This window comes from Trachemys scripta, chromosome 14 (assembly GCF_013100865.1).
Source record: "Trachemys scripta elegans isolate TJP31775 chromosome 14, CAS_Tse_1.0, whole genome shotgun sequence".
Taxonomy (NCBI): Eukaryota; Metazoa; Chordata; order Testudines; family Emydidae; genus Trachemys; species Trachemys scripta.
In genome coordinates this window covers 32,320,397-32,336,697 of record NC_048311.1, presented here as the reverse complement: position 1 = coordinate 32,336,697, position 16,301 = coordinate 32,320,397, and the positions used below count along the sequence as shown (strand labels likewise).

The window sequence follows — 16,301 nt, the reverse complement described above, 5'->3', positions numbered from 1 at the left end:
AGCAATCACTCCACTCAAGTGTCCCTGCCCGGCCAGCACAGGCCCTCAGCACCCCCGCCCCGGCAGTGCCAAAGGGCACCGCGCTGCATGGCAGGCTGGGGAAATGGTGTGAGCGGCGAAGGATTCGAACCCAGGTCTGCAGAGGGCAAAGGCCGCCATCCCGCCCCTTTAGAGCCATGGCTTTTCTCCCCTGCCCCAGCTTGCCGCGGGAGGGGCAGCGGTAGCATGCTGCGGGGCACCAGGTCCCAGCGAAAGGCTGCTCGTGGTGAGTCAACACAAGCACTGCTCGCGGCCCGCCCAGGGCACGGTGCTCAGCCCGCGTGCTGGGGAACTGCCCCCGGCCTCTGCTGCCAGCACAGCACAGCGCAGCGCAGCGCAGCGCGGGGCAAGGCGCTTCGGAGGCAGCTTTCACCAGGGCGAGAGCTCGGCTGCGACGGAAAGGAAAGGAGACGGGCACAAGCTGAGCGGCAAAGGGTCGTTTTCAATGGCACACGACAGATTTACAAACACTGGGACGTGCTGGCTTGCCACAGCACGGCGAGCAGGACGAACCTGCCCCACGGAGACACGCGGCACAGCCTTTTGAGAAATGAAAAGGGGCCCCGCAGGTTGGGGGTGGGACCCCGGTGAGCCCGTCAGGCACCCTGAAAGCGAGACGCTGTAGGGAGGCATAGCCCTTTCTGGAGGGGGGGAGCCAGCTGGAAAGCACCGTGCGGATCATTCCCTGCGAAGATCCGAGTGCCCGGCCAGGGAGCCGGCTCCCACCGCTGTGCACAGCAAAGTCACGGCCATTGGCACGAGACAGAAGCTAAACGAGCACGTCGAGTACAACCCCAAACACGCCACCTACTCTGGCTGCCAGCCACGCACAACACAGCTCAGCGACACTCCCGCCTCGGCCAGGAACTCTGGAGCCCTGGGAACCCCCCACGCTGCTTAAAACACATCCACAACACACACACACAACCCCCGATCTCAGCCTCGGGCTCCCCACTCGGGGTGGGGACTTGCACTGCCTCTCCCCAGTCCTGGCTGGGTTAACGAGCACGCCTGGCTCTGCCCAAGCGAGCGCTGCCTGGAGCCCCGCGTGGAGCGCGCTGGCCCCAGCGTCTCAGGCCGGCCCCGTGCTCACAGCAGGATGAGGCTGGGGTTGCGCAGCTGCCTGTAAACGTGCAGGAGCTTTTCCGCCGTGGCACTGGCGTCGTCCCCGAGGCACAGACGGTCCCGCAGGGCCTGCACGTCCTTTAGCAGCATCTGCCCGGCAGAGAGGAGAGGGGTTAGGAAGCTGGATCCGCCGCTGCCTGCCGGGCCCTGGCCCCTCCGCACAGGCGTCCTGCAGCCACACCAGGGCCCAGCTGCAAATGTCATGGCAAGAGAGCCCCCCGGCCTCCTGGCTAACACCCCCCAGCCCCGCGGCCTCCTGGCTGCCAGGAGCCAAGCACTCAATGGGACCATGCCGCGCTGGGCCTGGAAGCCTCTGCCAGTCTAGTGTGTCAGCCTCTGCAGGGTCTGGCTTTGCTGTCCACGAGCAAGGTGCCCCGCCTGCGTGGGCCCACGGCAGGGCTCTGCTCGGTGCCTGGGCTCGGAGTTTCACGCCCCGCAGTTCGGGAGAGGGGCGTTCTGCCCCCCTCTGCGGTTACACAGACGCACTCGCCCAATGTGCAGATTACCCCCCGCCCGCTCCACGCGCCCCCCGGGAACGCTGCCTACCTCGTGATTGGCTTGGATCTGGCACAGATACTGCATGCGGAGGTCAGGGGGACCGGAGCCCTGGGACGCCTGCTCCAGCACCAGAGTCTGCTTCAGAACAGAGAACGTGGCATTAGAGGGAGCTGCTTTCGTGGAGCACTCGAGGCTGCCCCTAGCCAACGCTTGCCGAGGGGGGGAGCCTCGCTAGGCCAGACACCTCGGGCATGGCTACGGCACTGGCTGGAGTTCGGCCAGGCCTGATACTGCTCCTGTCTTGTTGGAACTCTGCCTGCCCGGGGCTGGCTGCTGTTCCTAGCAGCCACTCCCAGCCTCTCAGTGCCGCACCATTTGAAACACTCCCCCGCCCACCCAGCCTAGGTTTGAACGCATTGCAGCACCGACTCCCACTCCCATTGCTGCGTCAGCCTCCAGGCTCTCCAGGCCTCGGCACTCCCCACTGACGGACCCCTCTGGCACCCTGCTCCGCCCACGGGGGCTGGGTATTTCTCGCGGCCTAGACTGGCAGGCAGGATCCTCGGGCACAGGACAGACCGTGGCACACACTGCAGGTGCCCTGCTCTGCTGCAGCCACACCCTCGTTCCCCACGGTCCCCCTCAGCCGGGGCTGCAGTGCTCCGCACCACACTAGGAACTGACTGTCTGGTGCATCTTGTGCAAGGAAGCTGGCTCCCCGGGTGGCTACAGGTGCCCGGCTCCATTTAGTCACTGCCCTGAGCAGGGCCCACTCTTGTTTCAGCTGCTACAGCCTCCAATGGCGATGGGGAGCGTGTTAGCCAGGGCCAGCCCAGTCACGCATTCCCCGGGTAGTGCCCCGCTGATTTCAAGCTGCAGTGTGCAGTTCTGCCACAGGGTGGTGCCAAGGAGAGCCCACGTAAAGCAACTGCTCCAACCCAAACTGCACTGGGGCCCCTCTGAGCCCAGGGCTGAGGTCGCTCTGCCTTCGCCCATGCTCGGCCCCTACACAGCCCTGGTTCTGCTGGCTGGTCACGGCCTGCAGGCAGCGCAGTTCCTTGGCCCTACAGCCCTGGCGGGAGGAGCAGCTGCTGCACTGTGGGCAAGGAGAGGCCACGCACAGCAGCTTATGCAGCACTGCCAGCGGCAAGCAGCAGGCTGGAGTCCGTGCTGGGGCCACGCTGGTGGCGAACGCGCCAGGTGTCCCATCCCAGCAGGCTTGGGGCCTGGGATGACCACGTAATAGCCGTGCAGCCACGGGAAGGCCTGCAGGCTGGACAGCGCAGCGCCATTCACGCTGCCCTCTGGGAGCACATCCTGGGTGCACCCAGCACAGGCAAGGAAGGGTCGGACGAGCCCAGGCGACGAGGGTCAGAAGCAGCAGCTCCAGAGAGCCGAAGGGCTGGGAGACGCCAAACCCCTCTGACTGGTACGACCCCGGGACCCCAACTTAGCTCAGAACCAGGCCAATGGCGTGACAGAGGCAAAGCTCACTCCCAGCTAAACAACCCCCAAAATAGAGGCGGCTCAAACAACCCCCGGGGCAGACTGCAATGGGGCGGCTCCTAGCCGCTGCAAGCATAACCCCCTCTCTGTCGGGGGTGGGATCGGCACCTGGATGCGTCGGATCACGGCTTGATGCACTCTGCACATCTCTGCCAGAGAAGGGCTCTGCATCAGGATCTCCACGGCCTGGATGGGGCCCGCTGGGCAGAGATTGTTCACGGCCACCTGCAAGAGAGAGGAGATCCTCACTGCAAACATTGCCAAGCCAGAGGGGTTGTCTGCGCAGAGGCGGGGGCAGACCCCGGGGGCACCCCCTCGGCCACACAGCACAGCTGTGGATGGAGGAGAGTTAGATGCGGATCCCAACAGCCAGAGAGATCGGTGTTCTAGAGGCAGCGGCATGGGGCATTCATTCCTTGCCCCTCCCCGTCCATCGCTCATCTGCACTAGGAACACCTCCAGGCTCGCGGCAGCAGAAAAGGGGGACGATTCCCCCAGCCAGGCTGCCCTGGCCCAACCAACAACCTTAGAAGTAAAAGGTCATTTGGTCTCCTGAACCGAGACTACACTGGGGCCTAGCTCAGTGCAGACTCATGGCATTTGCCGGGAAGCAGCGTGGAGCCCAGCAGGGGCAGTAATGCAGGAGGCCAGCAGGCTCCAGCCCTGCCCGGCAGCGTATGAGATGATTCGATGGCCATTCCCCAACGGATTTAATCCGGGAGGCTTAGCCTGAGCAGAATTAACGCTGGCACTAATCACATTGGCAATATTAACGCTCTCATGCATGAAGCAACCTGAACCAGGTCATCGCCAGCGTACGGCCAGCTGGGGCTCTCTCGCCAGAGGGTTAACCGGCCGTGGCAGGAGAGCCGGTTCGCAATTAGTCTTTTTCTTTTGCACTTAGAGAGGGATTTTCGCATTAAGGGAAAAGCCGAAGCAGATCAGACCTAAACCAGCATCCAGACACATTTCCCCTCACTTTGCAGAATTAGCAAAACACAACGAGCCGGATGAGCAGCTAAAACCAGAGCTTTGCTGCTTCCCAGCTCCATGGATCCAGCAGCCAAGTCGTGATGCCGAATCAGGGCCATCACTGCCAAGTGATGGCAACTCAGCGGGACAGGGAAGGAGCAGCTGGGCTGAGCAGGAGAGAAGTCCTTATTCACACCAGTATTGGCAACAGCAGCCAGACTGGGGGGGAAGCGCCGGGGGAGGCATGGAGAAGCAGCCCTCCCAGAGCCGCTGGCTCCGTTCACATTCTAGCTCGGTGCCTGGCGTCTGAACTCCTCAGACACGAAGGGCCGTAGCCTTGGACCAGGCTGGGAGCGATCGTCAGCCCCACAGGCAGAAAGGAGGTTGTGGATTTTAAGGCATCGCATTGGGACCTGGACAGTGCCCTGCTCTGCCATGCACCTGCGTAAGCTTGGCCAAGGCGCCCACCTACCTGGCAGGGCTGGGCAGCACTGGCACCACAGGGACAAGGGCCAGATAAGGCCACTGGCAGATCTGACTCATGGCTGAACAGACGCAGAGAGAGCAGGGCCGGGACAATCCCGTGGACAAGGGGCTGTGTCCCCTTCGGGTCTGAGAAGTGAGGAACTCAGCTGACCCGTGGCCACCCCCCAGTCCCATAGGCAGCAGGGGGACAGCACAAGCCTTTGAAGAACCCGGGGGGCAAAGGAGGGTGAAACAGCCAGTTGGGCTTTCAACCATTAGCACGCCAGATTCCCAAACCCGGCAATGCAGCCAGGTCCATGCGGCTTTTCACTGACCCCCCCGGAGTGCAGCCCCTTGACGCCCATGGGCTTGGGCACCCGGTCCCAGGGGACGTTGCCAAAGGGCGTTTGTGAGAAGGGGTCAGCGCTTTGTCAAGCCCTGAGCGATGAAGGGACCTAGACCCTTCCTTCCCTCCCCACCGCAGTGGTTCCCTCTGGGCCTCCACAGGCAGAGCCCGGCCCCCGGCTTGCCATTGGCTGGTCCCTTGCCCCAGGGGCAGAAGCCGGCTCTTCAGGGGGATGGGTCGGGGGCTGTTTCCCTGCAGAGCTAACCCATTCCTTGCCTCTCGGACGAGCAGCTGCACCTCGCCTCCACGTGGGGCCAGGCCCCGCACTGCCGACACATCCTGGCTCCTCAGCGGCGCGGCCTCAGCGTTCTCCGCCAACAGCCACTGCAGAGCAGCGCAGCAGAGCGGGGCTCCTGGGGGAAAAGGAGACAAAGCAGAGCCGGTCAGGTGGCTGCACACGCTCCCCTTCGCAGCAGCAGCCGGGGTCTCTCCAGGTCTCTCCAAGCACGAGCCCGGCGCCTCCCCCGCACCGCTGTCACGTTAGTCACGCTAAGCAAGCCCACTCGGAGAGGACTCCCCCGGGCACCCCGCCACGCTCCTGTGGCACGAGGGAGGGTGGCCACACACACCACACGACGGGCGGGGGTCAAGGCCTCCATGAAACAGCCCCCAACTAGTGCCACAGGACACCCATAGGAGCAAAGGAGACAGCAAGTCTGGGCCCTTGCGGCCGCTCCTTTCTGTCAGAGGCAGATCCTTCCCATCCGCTCTCCCCGGGGAAGGGGATCCGCGGACACAAAGGAGCTGCTGTGAGGGCTGGTTCTGTGTGGCCCCAGGACGCTTGCTCTGTTAGACACTTCCCCTCCCGCAGCCGAGTGCTGCCCTGTGGTTATGGGTTTCCACCATCCCGTGGGAGACCCCAAGGTCTGATTTCTCACCCTGGGCTCTTGCGCACAGAGGCAGCGCCTCCTGGGGAGAGGAGAAGAGGGGGTGACTGTGGTGCCAGCGTGCCAGCCACAGGAGTATGGTGGGGTTAACTCCACCCCGGGCCAATTTTCATTTCTCTGAGATCAGCGTTCGGCTCTGGCTAACGGCGCCACCAGAGCGAACGCTCCACGCACTGGCACGACGGACGGACCCTGCTCAGGAAGCCAGAGGGAGAGGCGCGTTGGCAAAGCTCTGCATCACACCTGGACACACACTGTGCAGTTCCTTCCCCCTCACCCACGTTGAAACCCACTCCGTTCGGACACAGCTCTAGCTTACGCCAAGGGTGCCGTCACCCCACCTCGCACAGCCACTTCGAGAGACTGAGTCCTGGCATTGCCAACAGCCCAGCAGGAGACAGACTGCCTGCTCTTCCCCAGGCAGAGGGGTGGCGATCCCACGGACTGGCCATGAAGAGATGCCACCCCACCACAGCAGGCCTGGATGGGCTCCAATAGGGGCAGCAGGAATGGAATTCCAGCCCCTGGTTTCCGGACTGGTGGGCTAGTCCCTGTCCATGGGTGTCCAGGCCAGATCGCGCAGCGGTGGCAGTGCTGCACAAGGGAATGCTATGTCACAAGCTCACAATCCAGGGGGTCATGCCCAGGCAGGGGAGGGGGCACAAAATCCTGGTTTATGAGAGTCGAAAATTAGCACAAAGCATCAGCAGCGCCAGGCAGCCGGCCTGGGTCTGGGCTTCTCGCTGCAGACACAGCTGGGACAGAGACCGACTCGGGCAACCCTCATTTGATCACTTCAGCTGATCCGCACAGGCGGTATTTGAATATTTGAACACCCAGGCAGGCCAGCCACGTAGCCCCCACAAGCCTCAACGTTCGTTATACGTGGCCAAGCAGCCCCCCAAATAGCCCTGGAAACAAGGCAAATCAAAGAGCCTCTGAGCGTCCGAAGGGAACGACTTTTGGCAAGCGATCACAGAGCCCAGCCCTGCACAGGGGGAACCACTGCAGCAAATCCACCCCAGGACAACGCTGCCTGGACAGAAACACGCACTACGACTGGCCAACTGCCCAGGAGAATTACCAACCTTCACAGAAGCTCTTCAATGCATTTTTCAGCAGCTCCGATGACACCTTGATAGAAGCCACTGATGGGGGTAGATACTCATCTCCTAGGGCCTTGGGAAGCAGCTGGTCGCTGACTTCCACGCTGCTGGGGTCAGACTGCACCCTGGATACTTTCAGGAAGGTCTCCACCGGGTCTGACAGGGTGGCGATGGAAGGAGGGGCTCCAGGCACTGTGCTGTCATCCAGACGAAGGCACTGCAAGATGTCGATGGTGCATTTGCTCAGGGGCAGGCAGATCCCTTCTTTGTCTGGGGAAAGGCCAGGAGAGTCATCAGGAAGCAGGTCGTCCAGTGACTCATAGGAGTCCGACGCACTGTCCAGAATCTCTCGCAGGCTGTAGAAGAGAGCACAGGAGACGGTCAGAGGCAGCTCCAACTTGGTGCCTTCGGCTGAGCCAAGCGGCAACGTCACCTCCCTCTTGCTCCCAGGGAGGAGCTGGTCGATTGGAAAGGTGAACGTGGTGGCCGAATCAACAGAGTCTTCGTCGAAGGCACAGGAGCTCGTGAACAGCTGAACGCAGAGGGTCCAGCCTTGCTCCAGGCTGCATTCGCTCGAGTTCTCCAACACGCAGGAGATGGCCCAGGTATCTCGGAGCAGCAGACGGCTCCAGCTGGCGGTAACAGTGCAAGTGACGGGCTTCCGGCCATCTTGGTTGGACAGTAAGGCAGCACTCACATTCATCACCTGGTTCAGGCTCGTCAGCGCTCGGTTCTTCTGGTCCACGGCCTTTTTCAGGAAAGAAACTCTGTGGGGAGCAGGAGGAGAAGAGAGCTCACTTCCCACAGAGATAACGACTTTGGGACATAGAGCTAACGAATCAGAAATGCAGCCAGGCGAGGTGGCCAAAGGCTAGCACACAAGGCTACACACACCCAGGGCAAGTGGCACTCTCACTCAGGTGGAGAAGCCAAACTTCCATGGATCATTTCATGAGCCCTTCTAAACTCCCCCGGATATCACTGCTCTGGAACTTCAACAGCCGAGAGCACTGGACAGGCTGAGTGCCCCCTGTCGTCCCCAGAACCCTCCTGGGACCTGGCCAGCCACAGCATTACTGCTCACAAGGATTTGGTGCCCCAACTGCCCCCTTTCACATGTGATACCAGATCAGCCTGGGCCCGTTCAGTTAACGCAATGCTAGCCAATCGGGGAGGCTATGTGATCCCACTCCCAGCTGCTTCCCCAGGAAGGCTCCTGGTTTCAGCTGTGGCTACAAAAAGCTGTGGCGGCTACAGAAGCAGCTCACAACAAAGGCAGGTACCTGGCGCTCTAGGAAACACGCGCACAAACCCCAAGGAGAGTGGCTGGTTTAAAATAAGGCACAGATGAACGTTCAGGCCTAAGGCACACATCTGCCCTGCACGGGATCCCCAAATGGGCATCCACTTTGGGATGCTTGGGAGTCACGGGCATCTTGCCCTCCCACCTTCTGTTGTAGAGGCTGTGAACACCATGCCATTCTCGGCATACAAGAGCTCTCTGGTTTGAAGGGAAAAGGGCAGCGGGCAGCACAGGCTGCAAACAAGGCTTTTATTATCCCATGGGGCTGGGGGCTTCTTCCCAGGCTGTCTCGACTCCGAATCACTCAGGAAAGGCAAATGTTTGAGCACAGCAGCCAACTAATAAAAGCACTTTACAGCTAACCTCTGAGCCAGGAGCTGATGCAGGAGAATCTAGTTCACCTCCAATAAAACCAAGGAGTTCACAAGCTAACAGCCCACTCACACCCATTAGCACGCTGCCCTTTACCTCTCCGAGGCATTGCCTATCCCAGACAGCAGTTCCTTTATCCTTTGGCCAGCTTTTTCTGGGGTCAGCCTGATGGGATGAGCGTCATCAGGACTACATAAGTCACAGCTCATGAGTCGGCCTTTAGCAGAGAGAGCCAGCAGCTCCGAGTCACCTGGAGAGGGGGACACACAGAGAGAACCAGGTTAGCCGTCAGCAAACAGACTAGGACATCACACACAGCTCCCCGATGCGCACATTATTCATTCTGGCTGGGCCCTGCACCCAGCCCTGAGAGAGAGGAGCCATTCCCCCTGAAGATTGCAGGGACAACTGGGGCCCGCAGACTGTACCCGCCTCAGCAAGCCGGCTGGGAGGGGAAGCTGTGGTGTGAGGAGGCAAACGCCTTTTGCAGACAGGGCTGTGGGTGTAACTCTGCTGAGGAGTGTCTGATTAGTCCCTACATAACGAGACATTCCTTTCCAGGAGCAGTTTGGGGACTGGGGAGCTCCAATCATAATGCCATTACTGCAGGCTCACCTCTCGCCCCCCCACACCCATCCAGGGCCACCCCAAAATACCAGGTGTCCTACAACAGGAATTTGGAGAGAACTGTAGACACAGACTGCGAATGACTGCCGACGGGCTACAATGGGAAACCAAATACACAAAACGTTACACGGCGTGCCCACAAAGAGTGCCCCCCAAGCCACCAGCCCCCTGCAGGCGGTTCCCGCAGAGCAGGTTCCTGCAGGCGGGATGCGCTCACTCCGCTCCTGCCCCTTCCCTCACTCGCTCTGTTACCAGAGACACATGCATGGGAAGTGGCTCCACGCTGCCCACTGCTCCTTCCCTGCCCCAGTGACTTCAGGAGCCGGGCGGCGCCGCAGGATGACGACCGCTGCAAAATAAGCAGCTCCGAGGATGCAAAGAGTCTGTTTCCACGCAGGTGCCCTCTGTGATCAGGAGACACGCTCAGGCTCTGCGTACAACCAACCACTGCTGGGGCAGGCTGCTCCCTGAGTTCTGCAGAGGTGCCAGCAGCGCCCTGCCTCGCCCCACTTGTTCATGCTCTGGACATTTGCTTTGGCAAATGCCACCTTACTCTCTTGCCAATTCTTTAGTGCCCATGTGTTCACAAAGCCACCAGCGTACGGGGCTCCAGTAAGAGCTAACAGGGCTCCCGAGCTCCTTCTCTGCCCCCATCTCTATGCATGGCAGAGAGCAATGGGAACCAGAGCACTTTGGACTGTCCCCAAAACGCTGCCCAGGCCTGGGTCTACAAAAGCAGCCCACTTTGAGAAGGCAACCCCCCTGCTTCCCCAGCCCTCACTGGTAAGCAATGCGTGGACACAGAGCTGTCAGGCAGAAGAAGGAAAGGAGCTTACGGACTCTGAACGGCTGTGTCTGGAGCTCTTCACTGCGGAGCCCTTTGTCCAGCCAGCCGCGGTGTTTGTAAATTGCCTTTTGGGAAGCTTTTCGCTTAGGTCGATTTGGACTTGCCCCCAGCGCCACTCCACGCAGGATCCTACCTCTGACACAGACACAGCATAGAGAGCACAACCCCTCCGACCGTGACCACACCGCCTACTGCTCCAAGGTGGGAGAGACACCCACACAAGGGACACCACCAAGACAGCCACATGGGGAGTTGATCTCTGAACACACATGACATTTCCTCTCCCATCCAATTCCTGGCTCGGCACGCTTGATGTAAACAACTTACAATAACGAGGGTGAGCCAATGGAAGCCGGAGCTTTAACGAGGAATGGTGGAGAGGTAGAAACGGGAATACGCAGTTAGGACAAAGCTATTCCTGCCCATTTCAGCCCCAAGAATGACAATTTTTTTTACTGCTGGCAGTACCTTCTGAGGCCCGAGAAGACAAGGAAAGCGCCACAACGCTACAGATACTTAAACTGGCTGGAGACAGAACGGGAGGCAGGACGTATGCAGTGTTAGCTATGCTCTCGGGGTCGGAAGCGTTGCTGACCCAATCCAGGTCGACCGCGGAGATGTCCGAATGTGTGCTGTAATACATCCGGCTGCCGCCACCACAGGCGGCGCACAGGATGGGCCCTTGCAGGTAGTACTCCCTGACCTCTGGGACCTTGGCCTCTTCTCCCCGCTCTGCCTTCATGGCCACCATCTTGCCGTAGTGCCCGACCACCACAACGCAGTCGCAGCCTGAGTCTCCAAACAGCTGCTGGTCATCGGGATCGTCAGGGGCTTTGTGTTCTGTTCTCAAGGCTCCAATGAAGACAACAGGTTCTTCCAAATGGTGAAGGATCTTCACAGGCGGAGCCTGGCCTGCAACCTCACTGCAGGCGTCAACGGCGTCAGAAGAATTGAGGGCCTTCAGCGGCACGCAGCACAGCTGCCCGTCCGGGAAGCCACAGAGAATCATGGGAGAGTCGAGCATGGCAGCGTCTATGCCAAAGAGCAGGCTGAAGAGGGGCTCCTCCAGCGTGAACCCCCCCGAACACCACAGACCCTCCCCGGGCCCGGCTGTGCCTGGTGCGGACGCACAGCACAAGACAGGAAGGAAGTGCGAGGACAGCGCATCCCCGTCGTCTCCGGTTTGGTCGCAGGTGGAGAACCCCACTTGGCTGATCTGCCGACATGGCTGGCTCTCCTGATCGGGGTCCAGGAGCACGTGGAGTTTCATCCACCACTGGCCCTGAGCCTGGGAGAGGGTGACGAGAACGTCGTTCAGCAGCGTGAAGGTGCACAGCGTGACGTCTGGGACGATGCAGGCATCGGGGTCAACGGGGAAGACGCTGGAAGGGCAAGCGTCCTCTGTGCCATCGCCATCAGTCTGCTTCATTAACCTTCAAGCAAACAAGGAAAAGCTTTCAGTCAAAGCACAGGGCAAAGCCAGCGCTTCCTTAGCTCGCCTCTCACCCCCGCGCTTACAGACGAGCTTACAAAAGGAGCATCCGCTTCCAGGAACCGCACTGGGTGCCGTGATCTGGAGAGAGCAGGAACAGCCAGTGCTCCAGAGGGGCGTGTGGTTTGGAACACCTTAACCCTTTCAGTAACTTCTGGGTGCATGAGGCCGTGATGGAGAGCACCTGACCCTGCCATCCCACTCCTCTGCTATCCCCCAACACCAGCGGCTGTTGGGTGTGTGCATGCTGAAAGGATGAAGCACAGGTGCCAGACACAAGGCTGTCTGCATGGGCGGTACCGGTCTAGTCACACAGCCTCGGGACTTCAGCATCTAATCAATCACACAAACTGCGAACCGGCTAACCTAAGGGGAACCAAGAGCTTGTGCTTCGAGCTGACCCCTGGTGGGGTCAGATAGATTTTCCCCTTCTCCCAACATGTAGCACCGCACAGGGGGCTAGGAGCACGGCTGGGCTGCCTCTGAAGCCCCAGGAATCAGTCAATGCAAGATGCAAGTCACCACTCTCAATGGACTGGCGGTCTGACCTGTGGATGAGATTTGCTGCCGGGACAGTGCAAAAGCAGCCTGGGAGCCGAGCCTTTTATGTTTTTTTAGTGGATTTTAACAAACAGGCCTTGAAGCAAGCAGACACCCACACACCAGGAAGACAGCCCCATTGGGAGGGCCAAAACTCTGCCCCATCAGCTCCCCTAGGATCACGGGAAGGGGGGCACCCCCACCACTTATCATGAGTAATTAAGGCATTGACAGTGACTAGACATCTGCCAGTGCCACCACCCTGATCTCTGGAGGACTCCTCCAACAGACAGCCTAGCATGGTGGAGAGCGCACTGCATGGGAAGGGCACCACGAGACACTCTGCTGCCAGGGGTTTGGTTCTTTTGGGGCGACTCAGAAGAGCAGGTGTTTCCCCTCTGAAATGTAAACCCTGCTGCAGTTCCTTCAGGGCATGGTACCCACACAACAGTTGGAGGCAAACAGGAGGAATGTGTAGATGGTCACATGGAAATCTTGGGGTCGGGAATGCTTGGAGACCACCATCCTTCAGGGTAACCCCTAGATTCCAGCCAGGTCTCGCTGCAGAGCGCCGGAAGCATGTGCCATTAAACCACCTGCTACCCTCGTTAGGACTTTAATGAGCAGAGACAAACTTCATTGTCCCTGCCAGGCTGCATCCCAAGTCTCACCTGCTCTGCTGGTCCAGGGATACACAGTAAATGCCGTTTCCGGCACACAGGATGTAGAGCTGCCTACGAAGGGGGAGGAGTTCCACGTGCCAAACTTGATCGGGAAACCTATAGATGGCCTAGATATCAGAAAGGGAAAGAGAACGTCAGTTTCATGCCGCAAGGACGGAGGCTGGAGGAAAGGTTGCTCCTGGTTTTTAAGCAGGCTCCCAGCTGCCCCTGTAAGAGCTCATCACAGGGACACAACTTATCAGAGCAGCAGCAAACAGAACCAAAAGGCATTGGGGCCACCTAGCCAATGCCAGCTATCACCATCCCGCCTCCCCTTACGCAGCCCCAGGTCCAGCACCACCGCTGCAGTGTGTGAAGACAAGACCCGCGAAACATCAACAGAACTATGCCACTGACCCTGGTGGAGGATCTGGCCTTGCGAGTCTCCCCAGTGCTTACTCGAGAACTCTATGTACAAGTACGGATGGGGTGATAACCGGCCAGTGCTGCATGAGGCACCAAGTTACGCTCAGCATTCCGTACGTGCACTTGGACAAGTGATGCTATGTGAGAACGTACATGTGTGACTGCACATATGTCAAAATTAGCCATTCAACACAAACATGTGCAACCTTCCTAGGAGCAAACTTCTCTCCCATGAATACAGGAAACATTAGTTGGATCATATTTTCCCCTGGTCAGTAGCTGAGGATGCACATATAGAACAACTGCAAGTTAAAACAGTATATTCGGAAACTGGCTAATTGCCAGGAGTAGAACCATTAATGGGTAATATTGCATGTGTATTTCCAAATTCAAAACAATCACTTTAAGACCTGGTATGGCATTCTTCACTTCTAGTCTAAACAGTTGTGTAGTTGCTGCTGTGTGCTGTAAGCAGGTGACACTTCACAACAGAGGTGGCTGCATGGCTCTGGTGATGGAAGCAGTTGTAGCTTGTACAGTGTTTTGGGACAAGTGGTGCTATAGGATTGAAAGAGTGGCGTGTACACGCGCACACACACACACAATTTCAAAGCAAACATTCAGTGTTTTATGCTAGCTGAGGATGGAAAAAAGAAAAATTCAAAACCCAGAGACGACCTACTTCCGTGAGAAAGAAAAGACAGGTAGGAGGCTAATCCTGGTATCTCACTGATGGCTTCCTTAGAAATGATAAAAAGAATAAATTAAAAAAGATGACATGTCTCACTTGGTGCTAAGGCTGCTGCTTATCACAGCAAAGAAAAGGGAAAAATCCATGGTGCACAAAACTCAAAAATCGTCATCTTGTTGAAAAAAGGAAAAAATCTTTCAAGAATTGAATTAAATGGTTTGTCCCAGGAAATGAGGGAAAAGGTCAAAGAGCACCCTTGATTCGCCAATGAAAAGGTTATTTGAAGCCATACTAATATTTCACTGATAGTTTGAATCCCGAACTCTGCTAACTGGACATACATGGAGCTAGCCTTGTGAAAACGGATGGAGGAAGCCGGGTGGCTAGTCGCTGGTGGCAGGAACTACGCCCAAGATTTTCAAACCTGCTCCTAAGCAAGTGGCCTAATGTCACAAGTGCCGAGAACCCAGAGGTGCCCAATGACTTTGACGGGCACTCTGTAGTTCTGAAAATCAGTCCACTAAGGACTTCGGAGCCAAGCTTTAGGCAACCACAAGGGCAAACCCTGCCCTGTGCCTTGATATGGAAAAGATTCTAGAAGCTACAGAAAGTCACTGACGTTTCAGCCATCCCCCCAGGAACAGAGGACATGTCTACAGGAGTGCTCCCTGTGTGGCAAACGGGGGGCAAGTCAACAGTGCCCCAGCCTGCCCACACCGTTCAGCTGTGCGGATCCTGCTCCTTGTGACGCAGTAGGGAGCGGGGTGGATTGACCTGGGAATGTCGTTTAGATTTACTGGGGCTGTCTGCATGGGGGATGGGAGAGCAGGGGATGACTTTAGGTGAGGGACGGTACCTGAGCCTGTTACCTGAGCCAGGAAGGGGATGGGGAGTTGACACCTTTGCCTGGGAAACTGGACAAAGGGAGAGCACCTGCTGGAGGGGTTTTTGTTTTCAGTTTTGGGCTGGCTGGGAAGAGGCAGGGAACCCCAAGTCTGGGGTCTAAGATCCTTGCCCCCCAGAGGGACCTGGCTGAGGGGTCCTGGTTGTACCTACATGCTCTGCTTGGGACTGTGTTCCTGTCGTCTAATAAACCTTCTGTGTCACTGGCTGGCTGAGAGTCCCGGTGAATCGCAGGAAGCGGGGGGGTGCCCTGACTCCCCCACACTCTGTGACACTCCTACACGCGAAAAGTCCCTTAGCGTGCACTGACCTACTCGTACTGTGGTTTGCCCCTCTCTCAACGGGACCCCGTCACGTCTAACCTCAGGCTTTAGCCCCTCTCCGGGGCTCTGTTTTGGCTGCAGAGTTACCCCGGGGGTGGGCACCTGGGGGAAGAGCGGACGGCCCATCGCTGCGCTCACCTTCAGCACCTTCCCTTCCTGGTCGTACACATAGACGAACTCGCTGCCGTTGGACAGGTAGACCTGGTTCTCGTGACACAGCACTCGGGGCTTGCCCGCAGCCAGCCCCCCGACCGGGCAGCAGAACCCAGCCAGGTAATCCACCTTGTGGCCCACGTGCGCCATCCTCCGGCCGGTGCCAGCCTGGGGGGGGGAACGGAGAGGGTTATCGGAAGGGGGGGCCCATCCCAGCGCCCCATGGGGGGGGGCACAGAACTGTCCCAAGGGGTGCTGGGTTCGTGCTGGGGGGAGGGGGGCAATGCCCCCCCGCTGCAGGGGGCCCCCAATGCAACCCCCCCAGGGCCCCCAGTTGCCAACGAACAAACCCCCCAGGAAGGAGACCCCGCCCCCGGGAACTGTCCCAGCTGGGGGGGGGGGGCAGGGATCTATGGGCCCGCGGCCCCCCCGCCCGGGGAGGGGCCCCGCCCCCCAACCTCCTTCCCCCCGCGCCCGCGGGCCCCCAAACCTGCTCCCCAGGGTCCCCTCCCAGCCCGACCCCCCCCCGGGGGCTTCGGGGCCGCAGGTACCGGGGCGGGGGCGTCTCCGCCTTACGGCTCCCTCCGCGGCCGCCGCAATGGGGCGGGGGGCGTTTGCGACAGGCCGTAAAGCGGGAAGGGCTGCAGGGGGAGGGGCTCGCTGGGACACCCCCCGGGGCGGGGCAGCCAGCAGCGGCTCCCCGGTGTAACCAGTGGCCCCCACTCCCCTCCCAGAGCCGGGAGAGAACCCAGGAGTCCTGGCTCCCAGCCACCCCCCCCACCCCATTCCCCTCCCAGAGCCGGGAGAGAACCCAGGAGTCCTGGCTCCCAGCCACCCCCCCCTGCTCTAACTCACCAACCCCCCCTCTCCTCCCAGAGCCGGGAGAGAACCCAGGCGTCCTGGCTCCCAGCCACCCCCCCCACCCCATTCCCCTCCCAGAGCCGGGAGAGAACCCAGG

General features: G+C 59.4%; 1 protein-coding gene across 3 annotated transcripts; it reads right to left on the bottom strand.

Annotated features, from left to right (window-relative positions):
• Nucleotides 1-461: 461 nt before the first annotated feature.
• FAAP100 (FA core complex associated protein 100) lies at nucleotides 462-15,989 on the bottom strand. Of its 3 annotated transcripts, none has more exons than XM_034789972.1 (10): nucleotides 15,895-15,989; nucleotides 15,329-15,511; nucleotides 12,857-12,975; nucleotides 10,622-11,586; nucleotides 8,776-8,929; nucleotides 6,987-7,771; nucleotides 5,228-5,364; nucleotides 3,277-3,393; nucleotides 1,711-1,800; nucleotides 462-1,254 (listed from the first exon to the last, which is right to left on the bottom strand). In XM_034789972.1, the coding sequence occupies exons 2-10, from the start codon at nucleotides 15,491-15,493 to the stop codon at nucleotides 1,129-1,131; spliced, it is 2,658 nt and encodes an 885-aa protein (XP_034645863.1). In that variant the 5' UTR covers nucleotides 15,494-15,511; nucleotides 15,895-15,989; the 3' UTR covers nucleotides 462-1,128. The 3 variants fall into 3 exon arrangements, 2 of the variants coding, with proteins under 2 accessions (XP_034645863.1, XP_034645864.1); XM_034789973.1 differs by having other exon boundaries at nucleotides 1,711-1,797; XR_004648174.1 differs by lacking the exon at nucleotides 462-1,254 and having other exon boundaries at nucleotides 1,781-1,797; nucleotides 5,217-5,364.
• Nucleotides 15,990-16,301: the final 312 nt, after the last annotated feature.